The sequence below is a fragment of the Mustela erminea genome, chromosome 1, assembly GCF_009829155.1.
Source record: "Mustela erminea isolate mMusErm1 chromosome 1, mMusErm1.Pri, whole genome shotgun sequence".
NCBI classification, from domain to species: domain Eukaryota; kingdom Metazoa; phylum Chordata; class Mammalia; order Carnivora; family Mustelidae; genus Mustela; species Mustela erminea.
The window spans coordinates 87,164,976-87,191,106 of NC_045614.1; the positions used below are offsets into that span (position 1 = coordinate 87,164,976).

General features: G+C 45.8%; 1 protein-coding gene across 3 annotated transcripts in view; it reads left to right on the top strand.

Moving 5' to 3' along the window:
• Positions 1–26,131, top strand: part of RFTN1 (raftlin, lipid raft linker 1) — a 200,368-nt gene that overhangs the window by 121,706 nt on the left and 52,531 nt on the right. For all 3 annotated transcript variants that reach the window (XM_032332324.1, XM_032332306.1, XM_032332317.1), the window contains one exon: positions 12,805–13,144. In XM_032332324.1, the coding sequence (XP_032188215.1) occupies positions 12,805–13,144 (340 nt within the window). The remainder of the gene's footprint in view (positions 1–12,804; positions 13,145–26,131) is intronic.

Sequence of the window (26,131 nt, forward strand, 5' to 3'; positions counted from 1 at the left end):
CTGGTTCAAGTAGAAGGACATAGACTCTGCTTTTTGGTTAGGGAGCAGCACGGTTCTAGCAGACCTTTTAGAACGTGAAATCCTGTTGTGGCCATCTTTGGAACATACAGTCCGCCACTACATGAATTTGAACATGCTGTGTTCATTTACAGTTCATTCTACGGGGAGAGAACTTTGAGACCATGCTAGGGCAAATATGGAATACATAAAAATAAAAAGGAAAGCAAGAAGTAGAATTTGAGTATTTAATATAAGGGTTATTGGACATTGAAAATAATCTTTAAGTGTAATTCTCAATGGTTGTGAATGCAAAGCCCTCCCCCCAAAATAAATCCTGTTTGTTACTCAAAGAGATCACATATCTTCATGAGATCTGAAACTCCCTAAAATCATTTCCATCTTCCAGAAGAACTGTCCGGGGTTCTCCAGGGTATTTACGAAGGAACAATAAAACATTCATTTCTTTAGCACATTGTAATGAAAACCATCCCCAAGTACTTAGTTTAACTGCTTTGTTTACCATGGCGGTTTCAAATGCCATTAGGACCGTGTTATATTTTTGTTGGTCTGAAGTCATGGGAATAGAAAAGGTTGTTTTGTTTTGTTTTGTTTTTTTAAAAAACCAAGAGGTAAAACTAAGATAGCACTGATCCAACCACACCATCTCAACATTTTGTTCAAGTGCCTTTCATCAATGTTTTGGAGGCCTATGTAAATCAGGGACTGGCTGGGGGGGTGGGGGGGGTGGAATCACAAATACTGGATGTTAAAGCAGTGTGGTGTGAAAGGAAACATCTGCTCTTGGTTAAAGTTCTTTAAACTTACGTTCTTTTGCCTCAATAATTTAACTGTGGTGCTGAGATTTGAGTTCCATGAAGACTCTAAAACTGGTTTTCCAGAACATTCTTAGGAGTCTTAATAAGCCCTTAAGTTTCTTTGCCCCAAGCCTGTAATTCCAGGGTCACCGGTATCTCCAAAGTATAAAACTCAGGTTGTCAACCTCAGCAGCTCCGGGATTCTGAATTCTAGCTGTTTTGTTCCATTTTGTTTTTTAAGGAAATGCATAGTCTCATGTTAGGTAGTTCCTTTAAGAAAGAAGGCTCTAAGGAATGCCCAGTTATGAGGCATTTTTTATCTTGATAAGAAGTACTGATATGAACAAATTGTTTATTGCTGTATATTTTCTTTTGCCTGAGGGAAAGATTGACCTGGTTTGTTAAGAGATGGACTAGAAACTCAAGGGACTACAAATAATTTTATTTTAACAGTTGGCTTTCTTAAGATGTACCCCTGGACCTGCAACCCCTTAATTTTTCTAGGCTTCAGGGTTTTTTTCACTGTTAAAATGAGGTGAGTAGCAAATGATGTGCAAATTTTCAAAATCTCAATTGAATGTTATTTGCAAAACATTATTGGTCCCAGATGGATCATTCCTGAAATTGTAGAGTCATAGACGTTCCACTTAGAAGTAACCTCAGATGCTGCAGATTTCATCTGTTTCCTGTTCTTCCCTTTAATAGATATTTATTGAGGACTTGCAAGGTACCAACAACTGTTTCAGATGCTAGAGACATTGTAGGGAACAAAATAGACAACGTTCTTGTCTTCACAGAATTCTCATTCAACTGGGAAAGATAAAAGTTAATAAGGAAACAGGTGGAAGAAAGTGATAGGACGAAAATTAAGGAAAGAGATATATTGAAGCGTGACCAGGTGACACTTTTTAGACTGGGGTTTCAGGGAGGGCCATCAATGGGAAGAGAGGACCCTGGTAGCAAGGCAAAACTGGTCATGGGGGGTTTGGGTGGAACAGTCTCCCAAACAGAGGGATCTGCTTAGACCCCAAAGGGGATGAACTTTGAATGATAAAAGAACAAAGCCTCTTAAAAGTGGAGGGGCATGAACAAGGTGTTGGGGAGGCCTTCCAGGAGGAGGACAGGAGCACTGGCTAGGGGTGGATAGAGGGATTGCTGGTCAGCACACGGTCTACTCATGGTCTAGATGGAAGACCTCGAGCCAGCCTTGTGACCCAGGGTGGGATGGGACGGATTCGACATGTTGGGAGGGGCCAGGCGGAGAAAGCCAAGGATGTAACAGCAGGAGAGTGATGGAAGAAGTGGACCCACATGTTGGGCGGGGAAGGATGAGAGAGAGCAGTCATGGGAGTCTTTTTAAAGCAGCCTTCTGGGCCTTCACTGCTGGTCATGTTTAACTAGGTGGCCATATGCCCCAGCCTCCAGCCTCCTTAGTTCCAACTCGTCCCTGTCATCACAGCATTATTCCTAATAATTCCACTTTTTTCAAACATGGCCGTGTTTGGGTGATGGCCAGTAGTTTAGCACATCAGAGTCCTTTGGTGTCTGGCCTTTTAGTCGGCAGACTGCTGTCTGTACTTCCGGTTTCCCAGCTATCTGTCATTCACATCCTTCCCAGGCAAGCGTAGTTCTTGTGAGCTTTCTCACAACCTCTGCAGTGACTCCCAGGGCCTCAGCCACTCTTTTTGCCTTCCGTCTGCTTGCTTCTGTTACTGTCACCCCCCACCTCAATCCATACCACATCCTGTGGATGGTTCAGTCTTCCTCGCGAGAAACCTGATTGTGTCACTGCTGCTCAGCCACCGTGATGGCACCTCATTGTCTACAGAGTAAAAAGTCCAGTCTCTAGACTTGACCATCTTCATAATCAAGCCCAGCTATTTCATAATATGAGTTAGAGTATAGGCGATAAGACAGACAATATAATGCTGAACAGTATAGGTAGGAATATGGAATCTGAAACCAGACTGCCTGCCTAGGTTTGAATCCTACCTGCCATTTATGGGCTGTGTGCTCTTGTTCAAGCTTTGCAACCTCTCTGTGCCTCCTTTCATCAATTTTCTGAATCTGTAACATGGGGATGAAAAAGAAACTATTGTTATTATAAGGATTAAGTGAGTTAGCCCTTATCTGGCCCTTAAAATAGTCTGCAGCACACAATGAGCACTCAATAAATGTAAGCTTTTGTGATTATGGATTTTCTGTGCAGGCATACTGAGGATTTCCTCTCCTCTACATAACTTACGGCACTTTCTTATCTCTCCACGTTGCTAACCTTTGTTCCAACAATCCAGCTAGATGACTTCCATGGGAGCCCTCTAGTTCTGCCCTGGCCAGAGCTGATTCGTCCAGAAGTGGACACCTCATCTGAACTGGGCCAATCAGAGCCCTTCTCTGGGATCTTTTGCCATGTGTAACCAGGAAGTTTGGGCATTCTATCTCCAGTAGCTAGGCTTATATAAGCAGAAAACTCAGAAGTTGGCAATGATCCTTTATCTTGCCACATGGAGAAAATTTGTCCTAAATAAGAAAGAAGAGTGATGCTAACAAATAAAAGGAGAGACAAAACTTGGAGAGAAAGTTTCCTGACTGTGCTGAAGACACTGGTTTCAGGTGTTCCTAAGGTCCAGCTCTGGCCCTTCCCTACTGTCCACTTGGCTGCTATGTGAGATACCACTGAGTCATTCCTTGCTTATCGGCCTTTCCTCGTTTACCTCCCTTTTGCATCTTTGATTTAGACTTTTGACAGGTTTGGAGTTCTCCAGTGGGTTGGTTTTCAGGGGCACCAATAACTAATTGAAGATCTTTGAGGAATAAGAATTAAACAGCACACCCTATCCATTCTACTTATTTATAACTCCCATAACTACACTTTTAATAGATTATGAAATTATAGGCACACTCTAAATGAAAGAACTAAGTCAATTAATGCAGATAATGAGGACCAATAAAGCTCCTTTTGTCAGAAATGCCTGCCCTGAAGAGAGCTACCAAAGGACGGATCCATTCTCTACTGCCACCAGGATCCTGGCCTCTACCTCTTCCTTTTGTTTTCAAGGGAGTTTGCAGCTTTCCAAGTTCTTCCAGCATTTTCTGATCTTCCTACCAAATCACCCCTAACAGTAGAGGAGAATAAAGCACTACGTCTTCCCCCTAACCCCAGCCCTGCCAGGGACAAGGGTAAGTGGTGGCCCTTCAAATTGAGCAACAGACAGTTGGAGAAGGATTGACCACGTTAATTCTTCAGAGTCTCTAAGTTACCCCTTGAGCTGGATCAAATTACGATGAAGTGCAGGGACGCCTGCTTGACTCATTATCATGTCCCCTGCTCCTACTTCCTAGCACACAGTAAGGTGTTGAGGTATGGAATGAATGAATGGGTTTTATTAAATCCATTTTGTAAATGAGGGAACTGAGGTTCAGATTGATCCACTGGCTTAAACAGTCACATCACTAGTGAGTGGCAGAGTTGCCAAAGCTGTAGGTCTCAGACTCCCTGTCCAGGACTCGTTCTGAGACCTCCCAGTCATTAAGGGAGAAAACCGCAATACCAGCAGGTTTGTATGATAATGGTGCTAAACTCCCAACAGTGCTTAGTAAAGGTTTCAATTCCTAAAGCTAAATGTTAACACGTAAGAATACCAAGGGCATCTTCAGACTTGAGCTAAAACCGGTGTTATTTTTGAACCTTTCTTTTCAGAAGGCTGTACAAGAGTTTAGGTGACAAAAGATGAGAACGGTTGTGTGCGTATGATAAAATATTCACCGTAAAGACTCATGTGTAACCGTGCAACTCAGAACAGCACTTTTGTGTCTGTTCTTGACATAAGTGCATGCCTCTCTAGGTTCTCTTTATATTTCATAAATCCCCAAAGACATTAAAATGTCAGCTGTCACGGAATGCTGGCTCATGAGTTATGGGAGAGGGTTCAAAGTAGGCAGTGGTCTGGTCTAGGGTAAATGTGGGGGGTGCGTGTGAGAGAGAGAGAGAGAGTCTTAGTCTTTTCCGTATGTTATAGGCCTCTGAAGTCATTGTTGAAAACTCTGTTTCTAGATCTCTGTCTGGCAAATAAATAAATAAAGAAATAAACCTCTGTTTTTATTATTCAGTATTTTATATGATTTATTATGCCCATAATAGTATTTATTATTATGTGATGATGGAAATGTTCTGTATCTTCACTGTCCAATAATATGCTCACTAGCCACAAGTGGCTGTTGAACACTTGAAATGTGGCTAGTGTGCCTGGTAACTGAACTTTTCATTTAATTTTATTTGAATTAATTTAAATTTAAATAGTCACACCTGGCTAATAGCTACCATATTGGAGGGCACAGCTCTGTTATCTGTTAAAAGTCTGTGAGGTTCTAATTCCAGCACTAATGAGCTAATGTGTTGTGAGAATTCCATCAAATTCATCATAGAGTTAGAAACTGCCTATAATTTGTAGAATTTAACTCTACCAGTTAGGAATGTACCTTCTCCCACCTTTATCTGGACAATAGGGGCCACTAGTAACCTCCTTGCCATGCTTCAGCCTCTCCCCTGGGACCTTGAATCAATGCTAGATTAAGTCCTAATGATCTTGTTTCTGGGTGGGACACAATCTCTCTCCCTGCCTTTTGGGAACTCCTGGCCATCTATCTCTTCATTTCCCACCAAGTCAGGTTTAGATTCAGAGACCTTTATCAGCCTGACCTGTGCTACCTTACATCCCTCGCTCTCTTTCCTCGTCTTCCTCCTGTATTAGTCGGAATTCTCTGGAGAAACAGACCTAGTGGGATTATCTATCTAGTGATTGATCTATCTGGAGAGAGAGATACTGAGACTAAAACTGATTGGTTTTTAAGGACTGTGGGAACTGGCAAGTCCTAAAGTTGCAAGACTGTCTGGCCAGCTCGAGGCTCAGGTAAGAGTGATGCTGTAGTCTTGAGTCTGAAGGTTGTAAACTCAGGCAGATTTTCTAGGCTGTTGTCGACAAGTAGAATTTCTTTTGGGAAAATCTCAATCTTTGTTTTTAAGGCCTCCCACTGATTGAGTGAGGCCCATCCACATTATGGAGGGCAATCTGCTTTACTCAAAGTGAGTTAAGATGTTAATCACATCTTTAAAATATCTCTACAGAAGCATCCAGACTAGTGTTGATCAAACAATTGATCACCATAGCTTAGCCATATGACACATAGAATTAACCTCAGCACCCTTTTGGCTAGATTCTGGTAAGGTGATCTCTGACAGACTCCGGCCCTTCACATGTGCTATCTAGTATGGCCTGTGAGCCCTCCTGATTCTGTTGACTGGTCAGCCGGAGCCTTTTCTGCTCCCTTCTCCAGGTTACAGATAGCTTCCATTGCTACAGAATCCAGCCCATGTTCCATGTCTCTGTAACTGGCTTCCCCCTGACTGATACATGTCCTCTAAAACACAAGCACACACTAGACAGAGTGCAGGTATCCCCCACTTTTTGAGCATTCACGTTATGCCACTTCTCTTTTGCAAAAACCAACTTTAGTCCCTGTTTTCACCAAGTGGAAGAAACCAATAAGGATTTTTGCTTTTGTGAAAAAAAGACAAAAAGCAAAAATAGCATCCATTTGTTTTGCCATAAGCCATCATAGAGGCAACGTGCTCCCCAAACAGCAACAGTGAGCCCACCAGTCTCCTTCCCCAGGAGCTCCACTCCGTATCTCAGCCTCCAGCCTCCATAACTTTGAGCTGTGTCTGTGAGCGTCTGTGCTTTATCTCCATCTGTTTTGTGCCTCTGTCAGCAAAATGTGTCCTAAGGTATCAGAAAAGCTTAGGAGAGGTTACTTTTTGGGTCTGGGACTGCTCAAATTTTTTTCCATGGAAATTAATGGTAATTGTTTCTTCGCCTTATGTCATTGCATCCAACAGAAGCTTTCACAGGAACACACGACCTTCAGAAAGTAGGGAAAAGCGGTGTATATTTGAACTTACCTTTAGCAGCAGGTATTGATTTTGAAAGCAGAGTAACAGACAATACATCTTTGATTTTCTGGGACTATTCCAAGGTCATGTTGTTATTTTTCATGAAAGTGATTCTTTAAATGTATAACCGGGGTACCTCTGTGGCTCAGTCGGTTAAGCGGCTGCCTCGGCTCAGGTTATGATCTCGGAGTCCTGGAATCCAGCTCCGCATCGGGCTCCCTGCTCAGCGGGAGTCTCCTTCTCCCTCTGCCTTCTGCTGTGCCCCCTAGCTCATGATCTCTCTCTCTCAAATAAATACATCTTTAAAAAATATATGCATAACCAAAGAAGCTCATATTTTTTATAACAAGTTGATACTTTTCATAGAAATAAATTTTTTAAAAAGAAAAAATATTTTTTTCACATTATAATCTCTGATTTTAAGTTGGGAAAATAGAGTTACTATCAAATTTGTGCTTACTCAATACAGAACAGTTGAGTGAAGTCTTGGATTGGTTGGTTGAAAATGGTCTTACTTCATTTTTAAATCTAGCACAGGCTAGATTACATCCAGTAGAAAGAGTGGTACCATTGAAGGAGCGTTGGGGTGGATTTAGGATACTGAGCTCAATCTGGACTTGGCCTGTGATTAGTAGTTTGGCCAGTCACAGCACTGTCCCAAAGCCTGTTTCCTCTTCTGTAAGGTTTTATTTGGGGCCTAAGATCATGCACGTTAATGTTCTTTGTGGAAGAATTATACAATGTTGACAGTTATTGTTTTAATAATCGCAGTCATTAGAGAAATTTTTAGGCGTGTGTGTGCCTGTCTGCAGGGAATTCCGTAACAAAATGACCTGGGTGTTCGTGATTTGATCTTCCATACTAATTTGACTCCATGCTCATGAGGACCTGGTATGGCTTGGAGAAATGGCAGTGCCCAGCAGCAGAGAATGAGACCTGAAATAAATTGATTTTAGGTATATGGAGAATGGGGAGGGGTTCCAGAAATGATGGGGTGGGGGGATAGATCTGGCAGGCTGTAGTGAGCAGACAGAGTTGGAGAAAGGCAAGAGCTCAGGAAGACGCCTGTGTCTCCAGTGGTGGAGCCGGCAGCTGTGATCATCGGTCGTGTAGGTGTGAACACCAGAGGAGAAAGTCACAGCTGGGGAGTCCGAATTTGGGAATAATTAACATGTGACTAGTGACTAAACCCAAGTGAGTAGGGAAGGTCACCAGGAGGAGTACAGAGTGAGGAGACCAGGTGGCTGAGGGTGAAGCCCTACAAATGACAGCTGGTGCCCCCTATTAGTACGCTCAGGAGATTTGCTCAGTAAAGGCTGTGAATGAACAAATGAATAACGGAGTGAATGAGAAAGAAAGGATCCGTTTAACAAATATAGTCAAATGACTTTAAGAGAAAAAAAGTGCTGTACTAGAGTTAGAAGCCCTTACGGTCTAGCCAAATATTGATCTTTATAAAATCTAAATGCGGTTCCTCTGGTTAAAAAGGACTACTCCCCCCTTCGGGTAAACAATTTGGCAGCCTGTATCAAGCCTTTGAAAAGTTAATATCCCTTGACCCATTAATTCCTCTTCCAGGAATCCACCCAAAGGAAGTAAGCAGAGCTGCAAAGATTTATGCACAAAGATGTTTCATATTCTTAGAACACGAGTTTCTCTGGAATGCTTGGGTTGGAGGTGGGAGGGAGGCATTTAACTTTGGCATCTTTTTAAAAGTTTTGATATGTACAGTACTGTGGGGCAGGATACAAAATTAGACAAGCATTCAAAGAAATCCCATGCTTTGCCCTCAGACCTCCATTCTCTGCTCTTGGAGTTACTACAGTGGGAAAGTTGGCCTGCAGGGTGAAGCCACAGCCTTTGCTGGCATGGCATTCAATGACATCCACGATATGGCCCTTCTGATTTCTAGCCCTTGCCCCCAACTCCTGGCTTCTCTGGTCATGATCCAGAAATGTTCATGTATCGAAGTTACTTCAATATATCAGGCTGTTTCAGACCATCTAGTTTTGCCCGTGATAAGCCTTCTTTCTCTTTATCTGCATTGCCATTCTCCCTTTCCTTCACCTATCTTGTGAACTCCTATTCCTCCTTCAAAACCTCCTGCAGATTTAATCCCTAAATAGGTTTTGCCTATCGAATTTGAATGTGTAAACTGAGGCATACACACTCCAATTCTCTCAAACCCCTCACCTCTTCCTATTGTATTACATTATTTCATTTGTTACAGCCCTGAGCTGTCAGAAACTTTTCAGCCTCCCCTTTAGGTAGAAATAATCACTGTCATATCTATGCCTGTATATCCGTTACTATATTATCATTCTGTATGAGAAATTTGTGGAGTATTTACTTTTTTCAGTTGTAAAAATAATATGCATACTCATTAGAAAAAGTTTGAAAAATTACACACTAATAGAAACATTACATAGCTGTCATCATACTATGTCTATAAGGTTTAGAATCTTGATTTTTTAACATCACATTATAAAATAAGCATTTTTATGTCTTGCTGTATAATTGTTTTTAAAATCTATTTACAATAATTAGCTGAATCTTCTTGAGAGCTGGGATTCCTATTTTGTTAAACCCAGCAACTAAGTACAATGTTAGTCTGGGCCAGTGTAGGAACTTAATACAGTGTGTTGAATTCTGGAACTGAAAAATTCATCAGTCTGCATCCCCACCTTCACTGAGCTCATTCTGGGAATGGAGACATACTTATTCACTCACTATTTATTGTATTCAGTAATTCATTGCCCGGATACTTACTCTACATCAGACATCATTCTAGCACCAGGGACAAAGCCATGCACAAAGCTCTGCCTATGTGACATTTATATTCTAGAACAGTGATTCTCAAATTTGGGGTACACTGGAATTACTGGAAGCCTTGATAAAACACAAGTCTCTGGGCCCTACCCTCATGTCGTGACTCTATCATGATCCAGAAATATAAGGTGCTAGGCAGAACCTATTTGGGAACCAAATCTGACGGAGGTTTTGATTCATGGTTTCTGAGCCAGCGAGGCCTGAGTATTTACATTTCTAACAAGTTCCCAGGTGATAAGGGACCCCACTTTGGGAACCCCTGGCATAGAGGATAAGTTTGAAGTACAGTAAGTAGCTCCGAAGATGAGGGTTGTCTTAATTGTGGGAGAAGGTCCGGTTAATGCAAAAGCCTCTCCAATTTCAAGTCCCAGTAAGGAAGGAGAGGACTGGGATAATGGCCTGTGTGCAGAGTCCTCGGCTCCTTACTCTGGGTGACTGTCAGCCATCTCGGCAGGGTCACAGAAACCTGGGACCTATAAGGAGCGAGGGTAGAGCAACAGTGACAGCTAGGAGTACCTTCTCTGTGCCTCTCCTTCCACACACCTGCCATATGGAATATCTAATCTTCAGAGCAACTGCAAAAGAGTATGATTCCCCTAGGTCCCCTGCATTTTATGGGTGAGAAAACTGAGGCCTAGAAAGTTGTGTAACTCTGGTTCCAGAGTCTCACACCTCGAGCTCCAAGCCAGGCCTTTTTAGCTTTCAAACCCCATGACTCAGGCTGAGACTGGCCTATGGTCGAGCCCTCAGTGGGACCAGCTTTTCAAAATGCTTCAGCAGTCAGAGGTGTCTTGTCTGTGTGTGGGACACCCGCGGCAGGGGTTGGGTGCAAGTGTGCCCACAGGGTCCCTGTTCCTGCAGCGCCGCAGCGAATGGAGAGGCTCGGATTTGCAGTTGGTGAAGGAGTGAGCCACGCTGGAGTGTAGGGGACTGACAGCTGAAACAGAGGTCTGCAGCCTGGAGGGAGATGGCTCACGGTCCTTCCGCTAGGAGCTACATCTGGAAATTATTAATAGTATTTTCTCACATGTGACAATGTGTGACCGTTAGGTTTCGTTTACTTTACTACAGGTTTAGTGCCTTGAGAATTTGCATCACATGTTCAAAACTGTAAAAAACCTGTTTCCAAACCCCTTCCGAAGAAGTATAGGCAAGTCATATGTGAAATAGTTAACAGATTTAGAAAATTAAGGTCAGAAAAAATCCACCTCCATCCCCTGCAGGGGGAATGGGAGGTGTAACTGCTAACATGGCCAGGGTCCCCAGCTCTGACACACGCCCGCATGCAGCTGTCCATGGCTACCTGGACCACATTGCTTTAGCTTCACCCCTGTGCTGTAGCCTCCTGTCCTAGCCAGCTAGCAAGGGTTAACAGTACATAAGTGATGTAAGAAAAATGTCTCTTCGTTTTCTGTAGAACTGAGGAAGACACATTTTACACCATGGTGCTATAGGAGTCCTACAACAAAGTTCTCTGTTCCTTACTTCCAATTATGCATCTCTCTTGTGGACCTGGCACATTTCCTCATTTCACTTGAGATATGTAAGATCCATTGCTTTGCCTGTGTTTCCAGGAAGCTCAGAGCTAGGCTTTGTAGCCAGCAGCTTCCCTTAACCTAAGGTTCTTAGACAGTAATTATCTTCCCCTCTTCTCTTTTGAAAACTTTCATTACCTGTGTCTTCTTTCAGAAGCTTTCCAAAACAATATCTAAAAGTAGGGGGGCATCACAGATTAATGGGCGAGAAATGAATTTTTAGAATGAAAAATGGTTTGTTTCATGGAAAGTTTCTTTTTTGTAATGGTCTTTGAAGGATTAAACAGAACAATTTATGGAAAATGCCAGGACAGTTTATGCCTAGTACAGTGCCTGGGACACAGTAGGTCTGCACTAGATGGTAATTTCTCCTACTGTTGTCATTATTTCTAGCACAGGCTAGATTTTATAGAAAGACTGGATTGTACATTTGTAACTGCTCTAGATTGCTTTCCAGAATATACAGTACTGAACTAAAATGACCTTTGGCTGTAAGTTAGGGTGGTTCATCCAAGGAGGCCTGCCGCGGCTTGGTTATCTCTTAGAGAGAGTAGCTCCGTGCTGGCATTTCTTACTAATTCTCAAGTGATGGTGGATGATCCCTGCAGAAGCCTCAAGATTTTCTGAGGTCATCCACTCAAGGGTTGGTGACTAAGACTTATACAACTCTGGGGTCTTCACTTCCTGATTTAGCTGTAAAGTGACCTGAGCATCCTTGCCCAGAAAGTCCCCTAAAGCCGATTTCCTAGTTTGGAATGGCTCTTGCTTGATTTTATTTGGCTACTCTTTTCCATTTTTCTTTCCCCTGAGATTATTAAATTCAGTTGCCAGGGGTATTTGTCAGGGAGGGAAGAGTTAAAGTGCCTTGGTACTCTGCGTGGCCATTAACCGCCCCCCCATCCTGGGGGCTCAGGAAGTGAGAAGCAAGTTCCCTGTGACCGGGACTGGATGGTGTGCACCATGGCTTGGAGACTCATCAGTCTGCCCAAGCAACACCTGCAGGTTGCTTTTTTGGGTGTTTTGGGGTGCCTTTGGCAGAGGCGGAGAGCACCGCGGAGCAGGTGTCAGTCAGATTTCCCCGCTGTGGGGAGCGTGCACATCAGCTTTCACGTGGTGGTGATTTTCCCCACCTCCGCCCTTCTCTGCCAAAACCATTGTTGAAAAGAGGAAGCTCTTTGGGTCATAAAATGTCATCTGGTAGTTAGTATATGGCTATATAGACCTACTGGATTACACAGTAGCCTGATTGGCAGGAAGTAGGTGATTCATCAGAAAAAAAAAAAAAATGAAAAAAACAAACTCTTACCAAAATGAACTTCCTCTTTCAAACCCTTTGTTCCAACTCATCCTTTAGAACTTCTTGCAGCCTCTTAGAAAAAAAAAAATAACCAACATTAGGAGACTAATGCAGTATTTCAAAGAAGGGGAATCCCAGCCCTGTCTAGCCACATGTTTCATAGTTAAAAAGCGCAAGCCCCATGCCATCTGTCCCCAGTGGGACCAGGCTTAGGGTGTGGCCGCTGCCTAGAGGGACATCTGCCGCCTTGAGAGATTTCATGTCCAAGACTGAAACAGCCACAGATGCCTTCAGTGAGGTGTTTTAGATGCTGCACACGGCCCACCTTTGATAGAACATTCCATTCACCCAGGCCCTTTCATTTTGTTTGCCTCGCAGGTCCAAGAGGCTGCAAGTCAAGGCCTGAAATTCGTGGGTGTCATACCTCAATATGGTTGCCCTGCGAAGTCAGCAGGCAGCAGCCCCCCAGCGGACGCCAGAGCTGCAGAAAAAGAGCCGGGCAGGTGCAGGGAGGACGAGAACCCCGGGCTTCCAGCGGGGACAGACAGCGGCCAGGAGCCAGGCAAGGGCCCTGGAGGGGAGACGCCCATTGCCGAGCAACCCACCTCGCCCTCTGGAGAAGGGGACGGTGCAGAACTGTCCCCACACGGGGTGAGCAAGACTCTGGATGGGCCAGACAGTGACCTGTTGGAAGTGCATGAGGAGCCACTCTCGGGAAGTAAGTATGTCAACACAGGGACTTTTGACCCACTTACAGACAGCCTAACAGCTTTCCAGTAATCCCCGTGGCATTTTAGGAAAAAGAAATGGGATGAGAGTATACAGACAGCAGTCCATCGCAGGAGAATCTGGATTTTTCTGTGCCTCCTGACTGGTGGCTTACAGATGTCTGACTTCTGGGAGAGCAGGACTACATGAAATTGACTTGCAGTGGTTCCAATATGTCACACCTGAAGTGGATTCTAGGACTTGAAGGATTTTATCCCCGCGCTCTTGCACTGCCCTTGGACGACCCCACTCCTCGCACAGGAAGTGTTCATGTGCAGGGCACCTGTGCAGAATCGATGCTCCGCTTTCGGTCTGTTCGTTTTGAATGTCCACCCAGAGAGAGAAATCCAGAGAGCCAGTTTGGAGGACGAATTAGGCAGGGAACTGGTGATTCAGCTCACTCAGCTGTAAAATACCAGGTTTCAGGGAGGGTGTCTAGTTGACAGGCCTGCACTGTGGAGGGAATACTGCCACGGAGAGACCACCAATGTGTGAACCCTCTTATGTTGTAGCGGCCGTTAGAGCGTGCACGTTAGCGTGGCCATTTCAGATAACAGCATAACAACAATGATAGTGACCAGCGGTTAGTGGTACCTCCTGTACACCAGGCCCTGCCCCAGTAAGCACCTCACATGCCTGATCTCCTAGTTCTCTCTATATCACTGCGATGTGGGCTGCTGTGGTTTCCTTGTCCATTGTACAGCTGAGTAAACTGAGGCTGGGAGAGTACATCTTCACCCAGGCTGGAAACTGGCAGAGCTGGTCTGTGAGCCCAGCAGCCTTAACCACCATCCCTTCATGCCTCTCTGCGCGGTCTCTCCTGTGTGATACTCTCATACACCAGTAAGATTCACTGAGGCCCTCAGTTTATGGTGAGTGAAGTTTCTCTCCATTTCCTCGTCATTCCCTTTCTTCTTTCTCCAGAAAATCTAGCATCCAGCCATTTCCTAAGAGCCAGGCACTCGTAGGAGCTTCGTGGACTCCTCCAGCCTTTACAAGGTGCACAAGTAACAAGACTCCCAGGAGATCCCCAGGCCTTAGGAGGCCTTTGTCCTTAGCCTTAACCTTCCTGGTTAATGTCATTATTCATTTACTGAGTCTTGAAATTAGCCTCTTATTTACTTATTTGTTTGAGAGAGAGAGACAGAGACAGAGAGCAGGGAAAAGAGTAGAGGGAGAGGGACAAGCAGATCCCTTGCTGAGAACAGAGCCTGACCAAGGGCTCGATCCCACGACCCTGAGTTTATGACCTAAGCTGAGATTAAGAGTTGGATGCTTAACTGACTGAGCCACCCAGGTGGCCTGAAATTAGCTTCTTACTAATGATGAGGAACAGTTTATGCTTTGAGAGTAGGAATGAAGGTGGAACAGTTTATTTTATTATGTTAGGTCAGTACTTCTTGAAAAGGAAATTGTGGGATGGTTCATTCTGGGCTTATTTACAAAGTTGATTTAGAGGGGGAGATTGGCACTGCCTCCATTCTGGGATATATTGTGATAGTTGTTTAATCAAGGTCCAGATCCTTCTTAAATATGTACTAAAGTGGGGCTTATCGTTTATGAAACATTTTACACAGTTTGAGGTAGACTTCTTCCTCCAGAGTAGCTGAGACTCGGGCGTGTCTCCTGATGAATGTCTAAATCTTGTTCCAGAAACCATCTTCTACTGGTGTTGGGCTGGATGTGTTGGTCTGAATCCCCAGGAAGAAGATAGTCCTCCTTGGAGGAGCACGCAAGGGTGAGGGCTCAGGGCAGGCATAGTCCCTCCAGGAGAAAAGAGTAGGAGTTATTGAGAGGCAGGTAGCACTGGGTTAAGAACCTAGACTCTGGGGACGCCTGGGTGGCTTACTAGGTTAAGTGTCTGCCTTCAGCTCAGGTCGTGATCCCAGGGTCCTGAGATTGAGCCCCATTTTGGGCTCTCTTCCTTCTCCCTCTGACTCTACCCCCTGCTGGTACTCGTGTTCTCTCTCTCTCTCTCTCTCTCTCTCTCTCTCTCAAATAAATAATAAATAATTTTTGAGAGTCTAGACTCTGCTTACATTCATTCCATTTGCCATCTTCTCCTTAGGCAGTCTTGGGCAAGTTACCCTCCTTTGCCTCAGTTTCTTACCCTGGAGAATAGAGACAGAACAGTAGTTTCTTGTTGAAAGGTTAAGTGAGGGAGACATTTAAGGCACTCGGCACTGTTTGACTCTTAAGTGTGAACTGTTACCACTGGCACGCAGGCTCAGTAGCCCCGCCCACGGACCTCTGCCTCTGCACGGAGCCCTGGCTTGGAGAAAGAAGGGCGTCAATACTGAAGTACCCCTCGGGACTTTTCTGATCTTTCCTGCTCCAGAATCGACCTTTCTCTGAGCCTGCTTCTGGACTTCCTGCTCTCTGTGGTTGACCCAAGGGAAAATTCACTGGGACTTTTCTGATCTTTCCTGCTCCAGAATCGACCTTTCTCTGAGCCTGCTTCTGGACTTCCTGCCCTCTGTGGTTGACCCAAGGGAAAATTCACTGGGAAGAATTGTACTAGGACCATTTCCCACATGTTCCCCTGGGGCTGTTTGCCTCCCTTAGGCAGACTCTCCTCAGTTGCTGAACTCGCAGAGCCCTTCAACACAGGCGGTGTCTTGGCCTGTGTCTCGTTTCTTCAAGACTCTGTTCTCTACTAGCAGACCAGATCCTGCTGAAGAATGATAGGTTAATGCATGTCTGGAGGTGGTCAGCCCAATAGTGGATGGAATTTTGGGCCTTGGAGGCCGAGAAGTACACCACTTTAATCTCACTCAGTGGGCAGCTGGCTGTCTGTTGTCTACACACGAGTGGACCTTATCTATCTACTCAGGAGGCCACAGGTCTCTGAAATTTTGGCAGCTTGTTGCTATCCTTTATTCCTTGTTGTGTGGCATGAATGAGTCCTTGGACTTGCTTCATCAGTTCACGAACATACAGGTGTTACTGGTACACATCCATGGCCTCGTGGGGGATGGGCAGACGACAGTCATGATGGTGGCAGCTCTGGCTGAACCAGTCTAAGTTCTTCCGATGGGCCATTTTGATGGGGCCTCACAATAGCTTTATGATGGTGGACGCTATTATGAAGCCCATCTTGTAGATAAGGAAAGTCACCGTCTATGCCATCACATAGTGAAATTTTATCTCTTAGCTTGAGTACCCAGCCTCCCCAAAGGCGGGACATGCAGAGGCCCTGTCAGCATTGGTCATGGCCTTCACCTGACCCCAGCCTCTCTTGTCAGTCTCTTTCCTGAGAAGTCTTACCATTTCCTTCCACCCTCACCCTGTGCCCCGCGTCCCCCCAGCTTGCCCTCCTTGCTGCTTGCTCAGCTTTCAGCTTGCCTTTCTCTCAGGGCCCCCTAAGGAGGGTGAAGTGTTTTTACTCCTCTTTCTGCCAGGTGGGCTTAAATAGGCAATCACAGCAAGACAATTAAAAAAAATCCAGAGGGAGTCTCCCTCTTTCCCCCTCCTTCCCCTCGTTTAATTTATTTCCTTTATAGGAGGCCTAGGGGAGCAGGTCTAGGCTGCAACGGCTCCCATAAGGCTCACCAGCAAATTCACCATCCAGACATGCGGCAGGCCACCCTCCCCGTCCCCGTGGGCTCTTGAACGGCTGCTCTGGTCCAGAGGTTCTGCTCTACTTGCCCACGCAGGTCCCTCTGGAGACCAATCTTGGGGTTCTCTTCCTGATCACTGACTTTTCTTTCCTGGTCCTGGAGAATTTTCATGCACTCAGAGATCTCCTGAGCGGGTGCAGGGACAGCCCGGGGCCTCACTCCTAGACACTGCCATTCCCACGCTTGCCCCCGCCTTATGGTGAACACACACAGCACCCCCTGTAGCTGTACTCAGAGGAGCACGAATGGCCCCTTGTGATGCATTTCTGTTGATGGGGAGCATGCTTTCTTCATCTGTAAACATCAGTCCAGGCGGGGAAGGCCAGTGCAGGGAAAGGTTAGGAAGGCATCCCCACATGTCCACCTCTCACTTCTCTCCTGGCTGGCAGCATTCCTGTCTGTCCTTCGCTCAGCATCTCTGTTGCATCATCTTCAGTCAGAGAAACAAGGAGGCCAGGAAGGTCCACACAAATTCAGATTGTTCTCACCATCCCTGAGATAATAATCGAGCATCTTCCAAGTGCTCTCCTTCCTATCCTATGCCTAGCCACTTAAAATGCTTAGAAATGCCAGCCAGAAACCTCAGCCAGTGACCTCAACTGTATTTCTCGGCTGAGGAGTTTTTATTCAGTAGGCCTCCCTGTGCAGCCAGCTCACTGTGTGGGGAAGGAGAGGTGGTGTCCCACTGAGTCTGGCCTTTCTGGTGTGTAGCCAGCCCCCATCCCACACTGAGCCAGTGCCCTCCCCTCCCCATCTTGTGCCCCCAGGATAGTTCTAGCCTGTGGTTCTGCCTCCTCCCAGATCTGCCACCTGCCACCATCTTCTTGGCCTTTCACTCAGTCCATTAACAAATAGCTAGTGAGCTCCCACCCGTGCTCAGCGGCTCCTGCTTTCTGTGTACTGATGAAATTAGCCTCTTGTTAGATTTGGAAACAGCCCAAGGTCTGGGGTTGGAAAGACTCTTGGCTTTGCCACTTTCCAGCTTGTGATGTCTGGGGGATCCACTCAAGGTTTCTAGGCACAGAACCCTTGCTGCCCCTCGTGTGGGCTGGGAGAGTCACATCAGATGGTGTAGGTCAAAGTGCCCGTGGCTACCGCTGCCCTTGCCAGGGGCTTCCCGTGGAATGCTGTGTATGCTGCGGTTCCACTGCTTTGTCCACACAAACGGGCCGCACCCAGGCCCAGAGGGGCCCTGCTTATCCTACCCATGCCTGACAGAAGTCTGAAGCAGTTTCTCTCAGATTCAGGAATCTGGATGGGCTCCAGGCCCTTCTGCCCTCTTGTCCCACCACAGAGCCCACAGCCCTGCTTTCCAGTGCAAACCTTCCGTCTGAGCACCCCCGCCTCCCTGCCTGTGACCTCAGCAGACCTTAGCCCCCTCTTAGTCCAGCTACCAGGTCAAGTCTGACTCCCACATGTTTCTTCCCACCCAGGCAACTCGCCAGCTTCCTCCTCCACCCACTCTAACCCTTGGAGCCCCGTGCTTTAAACAGGCGCTGGACTCTCTCTTCCCTCCAGCCTGGAGGTCTCTTAGAACACCAGGACCCAACCAGCTTGCCTGCTCCCTGCCAATCACAGGGTCTCTGGGGCCTCACTTGCAGACAGACTGCAGACTTCCACCCCATGCCTAAATCCCCACTGCCTGGCGTGGGCTTCAGAACTGGCATCTTCCTTCTTTCCTTCCTGCTCCTGAGGAGCTTAGCAAGACAGTGGCAGGCCTGGCTGTCAGGCTGGAAGCGCCCAGGAGGTCCCATGCCCCTCCTCTTTCCCTAGCTTGTTGCACTTGTCAGGTTCAAGTCAATGCGGCAAATGTGTATGTATCCCCTATCATTATTACAGGGACTTTTCTGCACATGGGGGATCTAAATAGCACGAGGCAAGCCCCCCTTGTGTGAGGGAGAAAGAGAAAGACAAGAAGACAAATAAAAATCCCAAGTGAAGACAGTCCTGATGCTCCTCAGACACTCTGCCAGACCAATTCTTTAGCTGTTCTCAGAACGTTCTCAGAAACAATGCTTTCCCCCCTCCTTTGGGACTTTCTGTCCCATGTCTGGAAAAATCTTCCAGCTGGGGTCATGGCAGAGTCACCTAGCAGCTGAGAAAATTTAAACAAACTTGGGACTTCTTTTTGGAACCCTCCGTGCCTGCCCATGTGATGATGTGTGCTGGAGAATCAGAATATTAAAACACCAAAGGGCATTATTTGGGGACAGTTCTGTTGACCAGTTTCCATGTGAGTAGTGAGAGGATTGTGGCCAAGGATCCAGCGGGAGAGGGGAGTTAACTGAAGGGTTACACATCTGAAATCAGATTTCTCCCAATATTTCATCGCTGCTCATGCTTTGGAGGCTCCTGAGTCCAGCAGCATTTCCTTCCCTTCCGGACAAATTTATTTCTGTCTCTGGCTTCGGCCCTCTTCCCTGGGGAGGATCCCGATGGGAGAGCTGAGACACGGTCAGCCCCGTGCTGTCTACCTTGTCTGGCAGGCTCTGCCTTCCCTTCCCGTCCAGCAGCCTCCACTTCCCCTTTTGGTCTTCCCCTTTTTCTGTTTCATTACGCGTTTGGGAAAGTTGTGTTTCTGTCTTGCCGTCTGAGTGGGGAATCCTTGTGGGTAATGAAGTGTTGTCATGTGTTTTTGGACTTTGGCCGCGGTCAGATTCTCCACTCGCCTCTCCCCTGTAGGGGCTGTGGTTTCTTTTTCTTTTTAATATCTATATGTTTGTGCTTGACCAGAGCAGACTGTGGTGATTGGTGCTCTGGCCCACGCTGGGGTCACCTGAGGACGGCTGTCCTAGCCTCTGCCTGCAAGCGTTCTCTAGAACGAGAATGTGCCCCTGCAGGCCAGACACACCCAGGGAATTCGTACCTCAGGAGTGGCCTTCAGTTCCTGAGGATAAATGCCCAGGCTTCCTTGCCCCTTGGGAAGGCAATCTGAGGTGTGTTCTGTACAGGGTCTCAGGGGGCCCTGTTAACTGAGCCCCATTTGCTACAGCAGTAACCCGCTCATTAAGGCACCCTTCACTGGCTTTCCTCTCTTCCCTATTTCCTACCCCTCCTCCCTCACTCTGTTTCCTGGGATCGTGTCCCAAATAAACTACTGGCACTCAAAGCATACAGGGTTTGCTTTGGAAGAAATCCGAATAAAGTCAGGGACTCACTAAAGCATTGCTTATCCTCTTGTCTTTAGTAGCTGTGGCTTTTATTTGAACCCCTAGCACCTAAGCAGTGGAGAAGGCCTGATTCTTTAGTTCACATCCTGTCCCCCCTTAGCACCAATCTGTTGCTTGATTTCCCCACCATTTCTTTGCATGACTCCATTCCTCAAGTGTGTATTTCAAAGTCATGAATATAGTCCAGTGATTACCACCTCCGTACACCAAGGCCTAATTTCTTGTGTGAAAACATTTACTGGCTAGAGGTGGCTTCCGGAGTTAGGCAAGTGGACTGCGAAATGTAATTGGGAGTGGGGATCATAAATAGGCCAGATTCAGTTGCTTAAAATCCAGGTGGCCACTTTTAAAGATGGGCACCTCTCTTTCCTAATTGGTTCTATACAATGGAGACCCTGAAATGGTCCCCCCGCTAGCTTAACTCTTGCTGGTGACAAAGGGTCATGGCCTGGCATTGCTCCCGAGGGATCTTGGCTGATGTTTGCTCAGATGGAGCTGTAAAAGACTTCCTTTGCCCGGAACACAATACCTATTGGGATAATTTTAGCTGTTGTGTGAATGGACATATTTGGTGTTAATGTGCCTCATCATTCCTTCTGTATATAGCGACCGGTAGTTGCTTCCCTGATGGTCATGAAGCAAACGTTCCCTTTTAAATTCATTTACTTAAATAAAGGAAAGTGATTGTGCTTAAAAGAATAATAATGCAGCTAAGTGTTTGGATACTACAGAATAGTGAGATACTGAAATATGGCGGGAGACCGCATCCCAGAAGGTGGGTCGAGGCCAGGTCTCTCCTGCAGGGAGCATGAGTGTGCTTTGTCCTTTTTGCTCATGTCAGCCATTGTTTACGACTTTTAAAATATTTCTTTGAAAGAAGGGTGGGGATTTTCTTATTATTCCAGTAGATATTTTTGGAAACCAAAGCATACTACTGACTAGACTGTGTGAGCAAAGCATTTTAGGCTGGGTAGACTCTGATTGCTTGACTACATGAATAACACAAAAATAGACCTTCAAGACTTAAATTGAAATTCCAGGTATTCCTCGAGGCTGATACTGTTCGCTCGTGGCCAGCAGCACGTACGGCCGGTGTGGGGCAGCTGCCGGCTGGTAGTGAGTATTGATTTTTGAAGAACTGAGCTATAAATGAAGGAAGGAAAAGCTCAGAGCCCCAGTCCCAGGGCCATCTACCTACTGTAAGACCCCCATTAGAAAAGCCCCCCCGTAATTAACCTTGCTCTCTTGCTTTTCTGTAACCGCTTAGCTTTGGCTTATAACTGTAGCTTTTGTTAAAACTTTACAAGCAGCCGGCAGCAGGATGAGAGATAACCAGAACCCAAGGACATTCCGGAGAGATGGGCCTCACAAGGCCAAATTCTTGTCGTTTGAACAATACGCCCACCCTTCCTCCCCACCTCAAAGGATGTTTGCCCAAAATAAGTTACATACCAGAGAACCGACCCCCAGCTACGAGCACAGGATTACGCAGGCTTAACCCCACCCTGACTTCCCTTTCCCGCGCGGGCTCTCCCAAAACCAATCAATAGGCACCAGGTATGCTTTACATTCAACTTAACCAATAACTATGCTTCTGCTTCTGTACGTACGCTTTTGCCTCCCCAAACCCCATAAAAAGGCCCTGAACAAAGGGCAGGCGCGCAAGTCCTCTCTAGACTTGTCCGCCCGCCGGTACCTGCGTCCCAATAAACCTCTTGCTGTTTGCATCCAGTGGCAGTGTTGGATTCTTGGGTAAGGGGATCCGCGGGTCTTTCATTTGGAGGTCCCACCGAGATCATCGGACTCCTGCCCAGGGATCCAACGGACTCCCACCGGGAGGTAAGATAGCTGGCCAGCCCTCTTCTGCTTCTGTTCTGTTTCTGTTTCTGTTTTATGTTCTCGTTTCGGCTCCTGTCTCCTATCTTGTACGGCCGTGGTCCGCCTATACGCTCGTATAGGACTGTACCTCTACGCGTAGGGGCTCTGTATCTGTAGGCAGCTTGAGAAGGAGCTGACGAGCTCGGACTTCTCCCCTGCCGACCCTGGAGGACGCTCCAGGGTGTCGAGGGGCCCAATTTTTTGGGGCTCCTCATCTGTCCGAGGGTTAAAACCGTCTGTCCGTTCCAGAGGAACCCCTCGGCCCTGGACGGAATCTGTCCACTGAGAGGAGGTCTCGAGACTCCTTCTGTAGGCCAGTGGAATCTGTACGGTGCACCGCAAGGTTTTTGTCTTTGCCGGCTCGTTAATTGTTTTATGTGTCTTTCACATTGCGCCTTGATTAAGATCACATTCTGCTTATGGGAGGGTGTCTAACCCGTTTGAATCTGAGGAGTGCCTGATTGTATGAATGTGTTCGTGCGGCTCCACGGCTTCGGCTACGGAGTCTGAGTGGGCTGCACCCTGATTCTCGCGGAACGTCATACGGCATAACGGTCATCTACTCCTTGGAGTAGCCTGGTCCGGGGTTCATACGGATAGACCTTAGCCAAGACGCTCCTAAGCTCCCGCGAGGGACGCGAGCAGGACAGCACCTGAAAGATCCCCCTCCCCTCGTCTGCGACATCGTACATTGGGAGGGAAAAATAAATACTAAGGTCAATAGCTCCACCTCGCGGCCATCTGAAACCTGAAACTCCTCCCCTGTCACCCTGGGGGACGGCCCAAGGATCATAGGGGCCCGGTCCTTTGGGGCCCCACAAGTATCCGAGGGATACGTCCGTCTGTGGGCCGCAGAGGAAACTCGTAGTTCCACGCGGCCGTCTGAAACCATCCTGTCGGTATTACGCCGAAATCGCGCAGTGTCCTTTTTGTTATTTGTTCTGTGTGTCCTACTTATTGTCTTTGGTGTTATTTTAGACTTTGAGATGGGGCAAACATTCACCACCCCTCTAAGCCTCACTCTAGGTCACTGGAAAGATGTTCAGCACCGAGCCAACAACTTATCGGTGGAAGTCAAAAGAAGAAAATGGCAGACTCTCTGCACCTCTGAATGGCCCACAGAGGGGACCTTTAACATTAATGTTATTTTGCAGGTCAAAGAGCGGGTCTTCGATCAGGGACCCCAGACTAAGGGGCTTTTGCGGAATGTGTTTGCCCAAATGAGTCAGCTAGGAAACTTTCTCCTGACATATTCGATGATAATTACGTAAATAAGCCTTCTTCTAGTAAACCCAGGTTGCTGGGCCATCCCTAACAAAGGGGATTCTGGCTTTATTTCTCTCTGTTACTCCTAATAGATGTGGGGGCTTCTCCCTCACTCACTTCCCGTGTTAATGGCTATAACTGGAGCCAACTGGGGTTGGTCTAACTCGAGACAGAGACTATAAGGAATATTCCCAAGCAGCTGCCGAAACTCTTTGTTTCGGGGAAGTTTCCCTGTGTTCTCTGGCCTGACTTGGACTGCCTAACCCCTCCCCCCTGGCTGATGGGAAAGCATGGCGTCTGCTCCTCTGTTGGGGCTTATGAGCTCTGAAACCGGGAATCCCTTCTCTGCCTCCTGGCAGCACTTTGTTTCCTGTTTTCCCCTTCTGTTTCTGCACCAAGGTGCGTGCAGCCTGCATGACTAGCCTCTAGATCATGCACCACAGCTCCTTCTCTTTCCACTGTCAAGGAGCAAGAAGAGCAGCCCCTGGACCTAACACTTCCCACTCCAGATCTTCCCACGCATGTCTCAGGTAAACATTCAAAGTGGAGTGGGTCCAGGTGAAACGTAAATCAGTGTTGGAACTAAGTTAAGTTTGTTGGTTTAATTAAGATAAGATCTGTCTTTGAAGTTAACAGCAGTAAATGTGAAGCTTTTATTCTATCAAAGTTTACTGAAGGTCAGATAAGCTTGTGTTACTTGTTAAAATTTGTTAGCAAAGAAATGACTAAACTGATGGTTAATTGTCTGTCTCAAAGTTTTAATGGGTAATTGCTGAAGTAGCTTTCAAAGTCTTTGGTAACCTGAAAGTTTTAAAGTTTTGCTTGGATGACAAATGGAATTAAATTGTGGACATCTAGGTCTTAACCAAACAGGATAAAATGCTAAGTCGTTAATTACTGGATGTAGGTTTGTGCTTTTGACTTCTTACTGCAAAGAAACTAAGAGAATCTAAATCTGTTGGTAAACTTGTTTTCCACTTAACTGATTCATAAATTCGCCACCTGAAGAATTCTGTTGTAACAGTTCACAATTGGTTAATACTTAGTCTTCACTAGAGATTAAGGTGTTTCTAAGAATACAAAGTTCTGCTTAGTGTAACTAAGACTGATGGAAATAAAGGGAAACTGTATGTAGGAAAGTAGGAGATAATGTAAGAAAGATTTAAGGAATGGGAATACATTTTGTTGAAGGTAAAGGAAGGTAATTTTGTTCTAAATGAGATGGTTGTTTGGAAGGAAATGGCTTGGGACTAAATGAACTAAAAGATTATAGTGTTGTGTCTCTTACTGTTTTGTCTTACTCTAAACATTGCTGGTTCTCTCTAATGTTTGCTCTTCCAGACTAGGGATACTCCCTCCTAGTTATCTGTAACTTATAGAGATGTAAAAGTGCTCATTTGTAAAAGTGCTCAAAGCATTCACCTTTTCTCTCTATCTGAACCCTCTGAAACCAAAAGGTCCTAGTAAGTATTCTTTCTTCCATGGCAATCAGTCATTTGCATAAGTTCAATAAGAATCTGTTCTCCTTGTAACAGGACACCATTGGAAACTGGTTATTTTACCAAGGCTTTGACTGGGATGTCATATTTGAAAAGACTCAGATATGAGCAGACAGTTTAAAGGAACTAAGGTTGACTTTATGAAACCTGGAGCCATAAAGCCCCTTGGGACTGTTGGCCTGATATCTTGCTTACAGAGTTCCCAGCAGCCTCACCAGGTGAGTAAAGAATGTCACTCCTTGGTAGGTGCAGTCTCAGGAAGAGGAATTCGCCCAAAGGTATTGCAGGCATGCCTCATGGCAAGTACAGGGCTTGGCTTCTGGCCCGGAGAGGCTACTAAAAGTTCAACCTAGAGATTCCTTATACAAAGTTCCAGCAAAGCAGATTCTAAAAGATCTATTGATCACACTCACTGTTCTTGCTGAGCTTATGTAAATAATAGGCCAAGTTTGTTAAAACTGGACTTGTTTCACAAGTGAATTAGTCCTGATTTGGCTATCTCTGTAAATGAGGGTTATTTTAGAGAGAAAAATCATGTTTTAGTAACACGCCTTTATGGATGTTAAATTCTAGATTTGATTGTCTTTAAATGCTTGTTTACCTAAGCTAAACAATTTGAGGTAAACTTCAGAGAAGTTGCACAATAGCTTCTTTAGTCGATCTTACTATTTTGTGGGGATATTAGCAGAACCCCGTGGCACATGATTAAACAACTGAAAAAAATGGGATTGATTCCCCAACAATTATTTAACTTAACTAACACCTTATGTGTGGCTGGGATAATGAAATTGCCTAAAAGCCAGCCTATTGCACTCCATAGGATTAACTATGGACTTGTGGAGACAATGGATTGTTAAGGCTGGACCACTCAAAGATCTTCTTATTGGTTCCATCCCTTAGTCATATTTATCCTAGAGGCCACCTCTGTTGAGGTGCAATTGCAAATAGATGCTTTAGCAAAACCTAGAGCAGCCCTCATAAAGGAGCCTCAAAGCTCACTAGGGAACAGTCCCTGACTTTAATGACTTCACATCAGGTCGAGATTTGTCTTAGAAGCCAAAGGCCACCAATGGATGATGGAGGCCAACTAATTAAATATTGGACCATACTTATAGATATGCCAGAAATAATACTTAAACTTTGTCAAACTTTAAACCTAGTTACCTGTATGCCTGAACCTGACCTGTACTTCTTTCTCTATAGAGCAAAAGAGGTTATTGATCTTGCTTACTCTATTTGTCCAGATTTAAGATGCCCCTGTTAAAAATACGACTGACAGTTGGTTTTCTGATGACAATAGTTTTCATAGAAAAAAAATAAGAACAGCTAGGTGTGCCATAGTGCTCACTAGCACTTTGCAATTGCCAAAGCCTAAGAATTAACATTGACTCCAAATATGCTCCATGGAGCTATTTGGAAGGAAAGGGGATTGCTATCAAGCCATAACTCCCCAATCCAATATGGGCCTAAGTTACGAAACCCTCCTTATCGCTATACTAAGGAT